At 42.3% G+C, this 10,779-nt stretch overlaps 1 protein-coding gene across 1 annotated transcript in view; it reads right to left on the bottom strand.

The window, feature by feature from the left end:
* Nucleotides 1–10,779, bottom strand: part of eprs1 (glutamyl-prolyl-tRNA synthetase 1) — a 22,580-nt gene that overhangs the window by 1,131 nt on the left and 10,670 nt on the right. Inside the window, 23 exon segments of the mRNA XM_035682249.1 lie at nucleotides 303–367; nucleotides 460–538; nucleotides 1,043–1,203; nucleotides 1,302–1,475; nucleotides 1,713–1,910; nucleotides 2,152–2,307; nucleotides 2,474–2,575; nucleotides 3,396–3,475; nucleotides 3,646–3,718; nucleotides 3,906–4,115; nucleotides 4,280–4,331; nucleotides 6,035–6,297; nucleotides 6,379–6,609; nucleotides 6,737–6,879; nucleotides 6,882–6,990; nucleotides 7,564–7,803; nucleotides 8,114–8,281; nucleotides 8,372–8,545; nucleotides 8,970–9,087; nucleotides 9,214–9,326; nucleotides 9,417–9,624; nucleotides 9,728–9,864; nucleotides 9,962–10,072. Coding sequence (XP_035538142.1) covers nucleotides 303–367; nucleotides 460–538; nucleotides 1,043–1,203; nucleotides 1,302–1,475; nucleotides 1,713–1,910; nucleotides 2,152–2,307; nucleotides 2,474–2,575; nucleotides 3,396–3,475; nucleotides 3,646–3,718; nucleotides 3,906–4,115; nucleotides 4,280–4,331; nucleotides 6,035–6,297; nucleotides 6,379–6,609; nucleotides 6,737–6,879; nucleotides 6,882–6,990; nucleotides 7,564–7,803; nucleotides 8,114–8,281; nucleotides 8,372–8,545; nucleotides 8,970–9,087; nucleotides 9,214–9,326; nucleotides 9,417–9,624; nucleotides 9,728–9,864; nucleotides 9,962–10,072 — 3,365 coding nt within the window.

The following is a 10,779-nucleotide window of genomic DNA, read 5'->3' as shown; positions in this document are numbered from 1 at the left end:
AAATTTTGTATTTTAATATGATGCCTGATCTGAATGGGAAAAATTATGATAGTACTTTACAAATAACACTGACTGAAACAATCTTGAATATATGCATCTGAAATGACTCAATAAAACAGCAAAATGTGATTCCCCCCCCCCAGCACCTGCATAATGTGACACTGCATATTTATTTTTGATGGATACAAATATGTTTCCTATCTGTATAGACAATAATGTGAGCGACTATGTTGTATTTTGCTCCCTCAAAAGGTTGGGCAAAGCACCAACTCTCATGCCAGACAGTGACATGTCGGACGTACTTGGCAGTGGTTTTCTTGATCCAATCCTCGCACTCAATTCCTCCACAGAACGGGATCTGGACAATCTATCGTGCAAGAAAAATGTGTTATCAATCATTTGCTCAGGTGAGGACAGACAATAAAATGGTTTGTGCTGAGTGTGGGTTGTGTTACTCACCTTGCCCTGGTCCAACTCTTTCTGGAACTGTTCCATTGTGTCTGCAGCCACCATGTTACTCCTCAGGTCATCTGAAGCTCTGACAAACACACGTAATAAACTTTAATCAATTTTCTTGTATGTTTATGGACACCATGTAAGCATCTATTCATTTTGCTGTCATTCTGTGTTATCTGTGAACATTATTTTTAACACAATGTTGCCCCCAGCTGGATGGGAAACGGGTTGATTCTAAATCTGCAATAACAGAGGGGGCAGTGGAAATTGGTGAACACAGCTTTGACTCCAAAAATATGGGAAAAATATGCTAAATGCTATGCCGGTTGTGCACACTGGGTTTTAGAGTTGAGAACTGTTCTCTTATCTGTATATATATTTTTCTATCCCATGACACAAAAGCCCACAGTAAAATTCTTTCAGTGGGATTTAGACAATTGAAACTGGTTTCAATTGCACTTTTTCCATACTACAACAACACCACATGCCTTTTTAGTAGTAAATTGTACTTGATTGCTGATATGTCAAGTTATAATAAGCCAAGTATAGTGCATGTCGGACCCTAGTGTGCAGTGCTGCATCTTACTTCTTAAACAAGCTGGTCTGAATGTCCTCCAACATGGCGACCAGCCTCTTCTCCACCTCAGCTTCTGGAACTGTCACCTTTGCGCCTGAGTCTCTCCTCACTGCGACACACTGACGCTGCTGCATATCTTTAGGACCCACTTCAAGACGGATAGGAACTCCCTGGACAAGAGACACAGAAATACACAGATGTATACTTCGTTTATTTACTGCCACCACTACTACTATTATCATACTATTACTATCATATTACTGCTAACCTTGAGTTCCCAGTGGTTGAACTTCCACCCTGGGGAGTAGTTGTCTCGGGGGTCAGTCTTCACCCGGACGCCAGCATTCAGCAGCATGCTTTGGTATTTAGAGCACTGGGTCATCACTGCCTCCTTCTCCTGCTCTGGCAGGGAGACCGTGATGCCACATGGGATGATGACAACCTGGAAAAGCAAAGAGACATTTTTACTATTTAACGATTGCTGTTTTTCCTGCATGTATCAGTGTCTATCCTAGGCTGGCTGTTTGTTCTTTACTTTTAATTCATCCAAAATATAAGAATAGAAAAAAAGCATGCATCTTGTGCTTAATGGGTTTGTTATTTCACATTTATAAGTTTAAAAAAAGATGAACATTGTCCATCAAATACAGTGTCTCTAAGAGAATGAGTGTGTGTCTACCTGCAGGCAGGCCACCCTGGGTGGCAGCACGAGTCCCATGTTGTCTCCGTGGACCATGGTGAGGACACCGATTGTCCTGGTTGTGATGCCCCAGGAGTTCTGGAAAGCCAGCTGTTTCTCACCCGGCCTCTTCGGATCCTCAAACGTGATCTCAAACATCTTGGAGAAGTTCTGACCAAGATGGTGGGATGTAGCGCCCTGAGGAAGCAAAAAGCAATGCCAAAGGTGTGCTGACTTCATTTTTTTAAACAATGCAATGTTTACTATGTTGTAAAACATTGAATCAAATCAAGCAAGTAAAGAAAAAAATAATAATAATTGTTTTGTTTGTTTCTCTGTAGGTCATCATCAGTGAGCATTTATCTATCACATGTAATATTCTGCTGACCTCAGTGTGAATGGACGAGAGGAAGTGAAGTATTCCAGTATACTACAGTACCTGAATGGCTCGGCCGCTGGCAGAGATGAATGCCTCCACAGTAGTGGTGTAATCTCCTCCTGCAAACTTCTCCTTCTCTGTCTTCCTCCCCTTCACAACAGGGATCGCCATTAGCTCTTCATACACCCTGGCGTACAGATCCAGGATCTGAAGCACCTGCAAACATATCAAGTGTAAAGCAAACAGAGATTTAATGCTTTTTTGCAATACAGCATAGTCTGGACGATATCACTTTTCTTGGTACTGTGTAAGTACTGCAATACTATGCATCTCAGCCAATACAATAGAAGGGGGCTTGTGGTAGCATTGCCAGGGCTGTTACCTCCTCAACTGCCTCCTCTTTGGTGGCAAATGCTGTGTGTCCTTCCTGCCACAGGAACTCTCTTGTCCTCAGGAAGGGCTGGGGGTGTTTGAACTCCCATCTCTGAAGGATGGGTGGCAGAAAGAAAGAGTAAGAAGAGAGAAGACTGGCACCCTTAAGTCTTTTTATATGTACCAATTTTCTTCAACAAGCTTTTAATTACAAGCTCCAATGGGGAAATTCGGTTGTTGCAACAACACAATGACAGACATAGGTATAGAAGGTACAATAAAGAAATAACAGAGGTAAGTAAAACTACTATAGGAAAAGAATACAAAATATAAACTATACAAAAACATTTGGAGACAACATTACAAGGTAAAGACACAGTGGTATGAGTAATTGCTCTAACTCATTGTCTCTGGTCAAGCTCCAAGCTACAATGTGCTGGTCCAATGTGCTATCTGAGACAGAAAAATGATTGTTTTGGAACTGGAGATAGACACCTCATCTTGGGCCTCCCAAACAGAGTTACAACAATAAGCAATACTAACAAGAGACAGTAAGAAACTGTACTGTATTCTGAAAAGTAGCAAAAGTTTAAGGCTGGCAGAGAGTGCTGTTAGATTTAGTGCCATTAGAGTACCTTAGATGCATATTACATTCAATACAATTGTGAATGTATGAATCTCATTTCATACACACAATTTCATAATGTAGCCATCTTTTAGTAGTTGTACAAGTAAAAAATAAATATATTGCTTTATTAGATATTACTGTGCACCGACAAAGTGAACATACACACACGTTTACTAAGGGCAGAACAGTCAACTTTTATCGTTCTAAAACCATGCTGACAAAATGAAGGGACTGTGGGAGAAGCTACATAGAAAAAAAATTGTAGATAAAGATGGTGTAGGCGTGGCTGTAGGAGGATACTGACCACAACATTACACCACTGGTTGAGTTTGATTGGCAGGTCTCTGTGGGACTGGACCCATTTAGCGTAGGCAGGGTACATCACTGAATCAGAACAAAACAGACCAAAGTTTCATACCAAACATGACAGAACATCAAATCAAAACCATGATAAATGTCTAAAAAGCTATAGATGTTGTATACACTGTGTGTGTGTGCCTGAATTTATATAATCAGTTTGGTCTTTAAGTCAGAAAAAGAGATGTCTTTCAGACCTGTCTCGCTGGTGGGTCTGACAGCAATGGGCTCTGCCAGCTCAGTCTTTCCTGACCGGGTTACCCAGGCAACCTGACAAAGGGGACAACAGCACCATTAAATAACTATTAACGACATATTCTTCATTCATTCATTATCTTCTTGTTTTAGTCAAATATGGTGGTCATTTTATTGTTTTTTATTTTTCTTAATGGTGGAACACATGCTTTCCCTCCATTATGTCATTTTATCCACATCAGGACATCATAAATCTTTTTACCTCTGGAGCAAAGTCTTCAATGTGCGACTTTTCCTTCTCCAGTGCGGCCTGAGAGACGAACATGGGGAAGTAGCAGTTCTCCACACCCAGTTTCTTAATCTCCCGGTCAAAGAAGTCTTTAATGGACTCCCAGATGGAGTAGGACCAGGGCCGCAGCACATAGCAGCCGCTCACATCATAGTACTCAATCATCTCTGCTTTAGTGATGACCTGGAGGGGAGGAGCAAAGTTACATATAAAGGAAAATTTCAAACAGATTCCGGAAAAAACTGGAGTTTTGTTGTCCAGTGTTTTGTTTTTCTTTATCGTGGCTTTTCTAAAAGTAGAAAAGGGCTTAATTTAGAATAAAAGAGACCTGTGTCTATTTAACTCACCTGAGAGTACCAGTCAGCCAGGTTCTCCTCTTTCTTGGCCTCCAAACCCAATCTGTCAGGAGAAAAATTAAGAAGTTAGTATGGGGCAGTATTTTTATTTTGTAATTCACACATTTTTATTTAATATTTTGTGTGCAGACACCATGATTTTTTAAGAATTGGTCATGTTATTTTGGAACCAAGCTGTTTGTTTTACTATATTTCAGTATTGTCTACATAACATGTTTATTATGCTCTCACTGAAAGAACTATTAGAATACTACTACTACAATGAAAGGCAGTAGTGATTAAGAACTGCCCGAATACAGTGGCAGAGCGATCTGGGAAATTATCACAACACACACACACTGACAAGTCAGGTCATACCTGATTAGTTTGTCTAGGTGCAGGTACAGGATAATTCCTGAGTGCATTAAAACAATCTTAACAAAACAGAGCCATTCCCAGTTCAGCCAACCATGCAACTCAAAGCTCACATCAGCAGCTATAAAGCCAGCAAACCAGCTTCTTACTGCTAACTGACACAACAGAGAGAGAGCTGCACTATAAGGGCAATAGCATAATCCCCATTATCAGGTCAACATTATCCAGATTATTCGTTTTTATCTGAGGAACATATGTTTTTATTGTACTTTTTGCATCTTATATGAAGACTTTGACATTTTCAACTTCAGCAAGTCTTCAGAATGAAAGGGTCCAGGGGTGCTGATGTGCCAAATGTGTGGATAGAAACACATGCTGAATATAAATATTTATATATATTAGTAGTGCAGCACAATCATAGAACGATCAAATATCATCCTTGAGGCTGACAGCAGATCACAAGCACTGATCAAGCAGATGAAAAACACACCAATCATTTAAGACTCACCAAATCTGAGCACCAAAAAGAAAAAAACAACTCTTCAGTCGTTAAGCTACAGAGCCAGAGTTGTGCTTACAGATGGTCCATCTTCAGTGTCCAAGAAACAAATCCAAGTATGTGCTTCTGTCCCCACAACGTTCCAGTATAAAGCCTTAAAGGCTAAAATATACAACTCATGGCAAAGTCAGGTCTGAATAAAACTACCAATCAACTGCCAGACACTGTGTGTTATGTGGTAAAAATTTAAAACCTACACACAAAATAATGCATCTAGCCAAAGAAACATCTAATTTAAATAGCTATAATTCACTCAAAACAGAATTCGGAGGGGATGGTTCAGTAAAAGGCTTTTTATTGGCTCACACACTCCGCTTCCAGTCAATTTCAGCCAAATCATTTTACGTACAACCCTAACCACCATATGATCTCGCCATGCATCTGACTATATCCATACAATGTTCTTCAGTCTGCTGAGCCTTGCTCCACATGCAGGATGAGGGAGAAATATGTCCACCAGTCATCATAGTTAGAAATATCAAAATAACAGTATGATGTATGATAGGAGAGGTTAAATCTGCACTTACAGAGAGAGACAGAAAGAAAGAGTTCAAAGTAGCAAAGTTGACTTCAGATGCAAAAAGTAAAATAAAATTTTGTTCCTCAATATCCCTAGAATAATGTTTACAGTATTTATTCTAATGAGGATTATAATTTTAGCTGAAATCTGGTAAGAATTTGCCATTATGGAGTTCTATTTTATACTGAACATTGTGCTGGCTGGTAATGTTTAAAATGTTTCATCATCATAATCATCATCATCATCATCATCATCATCATCATCAGGATGTACTTCTTCACCTCTCTCCTTTCATCAGGTTCCAGTCTCTCACCGTGTTTGTTTCTTAGGTCCTTGACCCTCTCCTGAGCCTCCTGCTCCTCCTGAGGCCTCTTTGCCCTGGCTGGCTTTGTCTCCTTTACCCTTCTTCCCTCCTCCTCCTCCTTGTTTCTCAGACTTGTTCTCCCTCTCCTTGCGGTTTTTATCCTCTCCTCCAGTGGCCCCGGCAGCGGCCACTGGTTTGTAATCTTCCCCAGTGACTGTCTTGTACTTGGTCTTCAGGTCCAGGAGAGTCTTTATAGCTTGATCCACCTGGTCCTGAAATGGAAGGACAGTGGTTGTTTTTTCCCCTCCCCAGTACTAGCTGTATTTAATGCAACTCTGTGATTGGTTCCTTACCTTGGGGGCCTTCTCGGACTTTAACTTTCTCACCAGCTCTCCCTGTTGGGCCACCTGTGAGAACAGTTCCTGGGCCTGTGGAGAAGAATTGGACTGCTTCGCAGAAGAGCTGGCCTGGGTCTGGGCAGGGCTACTTGTGGTTTGTAATCCTGGTTTGTAATCCTGTCCGGTCTGCTGTTTATACTCTGCCTTTAGTGCCAACAGCTGCTTCACTGCAGCATCTACCTGATCCTGATAAACAGCCAGCATGAAGAGAACCAGTTAGTCATAGAAGCAGGAACAGCTGCAGAACTATTTAACTATAAAAAAGACTGTGGAAGCAGGGAAACACTGGTAGCAGATGCATATGTTATCTCACCTTAGAGGCCTTTTCAGTCTTCAGTTTCCTGACCATTTCTCCCTGCTCAGCAACCCTCTCATAGAGGCCGGTGGCAGCAGCAGGGGCAGGGGTGGCAGCAGCAGGGGAAGGGGTGGCNNAGGGGTGGCGCTGTTCTGGACTGGGGCGGGGGCTTTCCGAACTGGGGCCGTTCCAGGCTTGTACTCCTGGCCTGTGATCTGTTTGTACTCTGCCTTCAGGGCGAGCAGCTGTTTCACTGCTGCGTCAACCTGGTCCTGGGGACACATGGACAAGAATACTGTGACTCAATTCAAAGCAGTTTTTATAATCCTGTCAAAGCTGCTCTAACAGAACATGTGTATAATTAACATCAATATAATATATGTCAAAAATATTAATATTGCAATGAAATGGAATTATAAAAATTTTGATACTGAAAAATAAAGCACTTGTTTAAGAATTTAACTGATTTTTACTTTCAATAGCCAGGCTTTGCTTTATTTGTATTATTGGTGTTGGGTCTGTCTCATCAGATCTGGTTTCAACTACAAGTTCTTAGTTTATACTGTGTTTTTTTATAAGGATGAGCGAGTACACTATTACCTGTATCTGTTCAACTAACTAAATGATCTGTATTTGTATCTGTACTTGGAATGGGCGTGGCTTAAATTGTACATGGGTGGTGCTTGAACCTTGAAGTGGGTGTGCTTATTGGATATTCATTAGCACCTGTTCTAACCATGTTTGGGATTCTCTTTCTCATATGTTTACAATTATACTTTGAGCTTATAAGCACCAGATTTTACTTGACATGTTTTCACTACATCTCTACTGCTGCATCGGAATACCTTGGGGGCTTTTTCAGACTTCAGTTTCCTCACAACCTCCCCCTGTTGTGCAACACGTTCATACACGCCTGAGGGAGAGGAGGAAGAGGAAGAAGAAGAGGAAGAGGTGGTCGTAGGAGAAGGAGCAGAGGAGGCGGGAGTGGAAGGGGGGGCCATCCCTGGTTTGTAATCCTGACCGGTCATCTTTTTAAACTCCGCCTTGAGAGCGAGGAGCTGCTTCACTGCTACATCAATCTGGTCCTAGTACCATCAACAAACCAGCTTATTGTTGCGGGAAGTTAAGGATAAACTTGACTGGCATGCAAATGACGTGGGGACATGGAGCAATGACTGGAGAAACCATTTGGGATACGAGCAGCAAGCAACTAGACGAACTACTCTGGACGCCAGAATTCACTGGACAACGAATGAGGACACAACGGATGACTTGGGATGTGACTGGACAAACAGATTTGGAGATGAACGGTGACTGGACAAACAAATGTGGAGATGAACGGTGACTGGACAAACAAATGTGAGATGATTAGTAATTGGACAAATGTCCAGGTACCTTAGGTGCCTGCTCTGCCTTCAGTTTCCTGACCAGCTCGCCTTGCTGAGTAACGCGGGCGTGTGGACAGGAGGTGGAGTCTGTCTGTGGGGTGGGCGGAGCTGGAGCTGAGGTGGGAGGAGCCATGCCTGGTTTGTAATCCATACCTGTCTGCTGCTTAAACTGGGCCTGAAGAGAGAGGGAAGAAAGAATGAGATTGCAAAACATTTGAATAATTAAGTGTCTTTATTTTGTTGCTTTGAATGACAGCTGACCTACCTTTAGAGAAAGCAGCTGCTGAACCGCCTTGTCCACTTGGTCTTTAGGAGCCTTGGCAGTCTTAAGCTGGCGGACAGTTTCACCTTGTGCTACAATGCTCGAGAACAAGTCACCGGCTGAGGTGGAGGCAGGCGCTGGGGCGGAAGCTGGGGCAGCCTTGGCAGGGGCGGCAGGCTAAGACAAGAGGTAAGGCAGATTCAAAGATGGAGAGGAAGAGCAAGAGCAAGAAACTGATAGGTACCAGGCAGCCAGTCATTGTTTCAGTTTTCAATGTTTTGTTTACCCACTTTCTGTACCCACCCCTAGGAGGGTACCCCGTCTCCATATATGCCTGAAAATCCCCTCCAATAAAGTATAGATCAGTCTAGATCAATAATATCAATTTTACAGCTAGTGGATGCCTAACATAAAATCAGATTAGTGTCTAAATAATCAACAAGCTGACTTAGGTGAGGGGCAGAACGCTGACTTATAGTTTAACAAGATTCAACTGAGTGCAGCTGTTGGCTCATTTAAGAGGACTTATATAATCATAACAAGTCTGATTTACAGATAAAATGTAGGTAATTGGTATATAATTAAAATCAGAAGCACTCACTGTGTTGCTGGAGGCCTGGCTCTTGCTCTTGTCCTTGGATCCAGCAGTTGGCATCTCCTTGACGTGACCATCAGGAATGTAGAGCAGGACACAGGGACTCTCCTTACAGCTGTTAGGACTGTAGATGTTAGACACAGACAGTAGGATGATCAACATGGTTAGAGAGCAGGAAAGTGTGATAGTACTGGAAAGATCTCCATCAACTGGGGTGGTTCAAACGTATAAACAGGTCCTTTCCCCTCACCTGACTGGCTCATAGGGCTGGTCACAGATGTAGAAGCCCCGTCTCTGGAGCTGGATGATGTCACCTTTCTTCAGGTTCTTCAGGCAGGGATCTCCAAGCATCTTCTCCTCCAACTGAGAGAGTGAGAGTGAGACAAAGTCAACAAAAGATATAAAAGTGACCAGCAAATGTCTGTGAGGTTAAAAACACACTAAAGAACAGACCTTGCTGTTTTTATTAATGAACTCTTTGAAGTCGTCGTCTTTGGCGATGACTGCTTTAGAGATAAGAGGCTGGTAGTTTATGCAGATGGTGGGCAGCAGGGGGGCACTGTTTGTCTCAGCCAGCCATGTGATCTTTGTTGTCTTCTTGAAGTCCTTGTTGTCCAGGTTCAGACGAGCCTCCATGGACACTACCTTACCATCAGCCCCTCTGAGGAGTGAGAAAGAGTGAGTGGAAAAACACAGCTTAACGTTAATGCAGCGCCACGTTTCTCAGCAACAATATGGATCTGCTTAACAATGAGCCTACACACTTGTTGATTTTGGTGATGATGAGGTTGCCCCAGTTGATGAAGGTGACAATCTCTCCCTCTGAGAATGTCTCAGCATCGGCTCCTTCGACCAGAACTCGAGGTCCGTACCACACCTGTTTCATGCCCACTTCTGTGTTCTGGATGGACACAGAAGTTGAGTATTGTAGGATTTAAACAAACATACGGAATAAAGCCACTTGGATGGAAACTGATTGAGACAGAGAGAGCTCTAACCTTAGGGTGTTTGGCCACTTCCTTCATCTCCTCTGTAGCCTCTTGGACAGAAACGGGAACCACATAGGAGCTGGACAGAGCTGTGTACCTGGGAGCTACCGGGTCAATAACCTAACACACACACACAAAGACACACACACACACACAAACAGGTCAGTAAAAGAAAGGGCAGACTAGTGCTTTATAACAATTTCCACATTCAAAATGCTGAGTAATGAAAGGACAAAGCAGAAAATGATGCAACTTTATTCAAAAACCGTTTTCACCTGAAAAAAAAAAAAAAACAGCTCTGAGAAACATCATGTACATTAACTGACCAGACAAAGATAGCAACTAGCTGGTGGAACATCTAGTAGCTAAATAGACAGGTATTTTCCTCAGGAGCTGGTGGAGACCAAACTAGAGCTAAAATNNAAAGACGAGTGGAGAAAGAAAAGTTGATTTCATGAGTGAATCATGATTGTATGAAGGTATGGGAAACAAGCTTTTCTTCAGCTGCTTATTCAGCCACCATCCACTTTCACTATTTTACCAGCCAGCTGGAGTGTTTACAGGAGCCCAATGAGAACTGAGGATTAGCAGCAGAGTATTAGCAGTAACAGCATCATCCCAGCAGGGTCAATGTTGTTTAGGTTATAAGAGAAGATCCCAAAGAAGNNTTTAAATAAATACAGTGTACATGCCATACCATAAACCAGTAGATTATCAGCCAGCCATCACTAACACTCTTGAAGCAGCTGGTGGAATTAAATCAGTTTATTTTCTCCTCTTGAACATTTGCCAATTTATTCTCCTCCTTGAGAGAGAGAGAGAGAGAG

The sequence above is a fragment of the Morone saxatilis genome, unplaced genomic scaffold, assembly GCF_004916995.1.
Source record: "Morone saxatilis isolate NCDOM2014 unplaced genomic scaffold, NCSU_SB_2.0 Contig11, whole genome shotgun sequence".
NCBI classification, from domain to species: domain Eukaryota; kingdom Metazoa; phylum Chordata; class Actinopteri; family Moronidae; genus Morone; species Morone saxatilis.
Note: the sequence above shows the minus strand (reverse complement) of the source record. Positions and strands in the feature narration are given on the sequence as shown.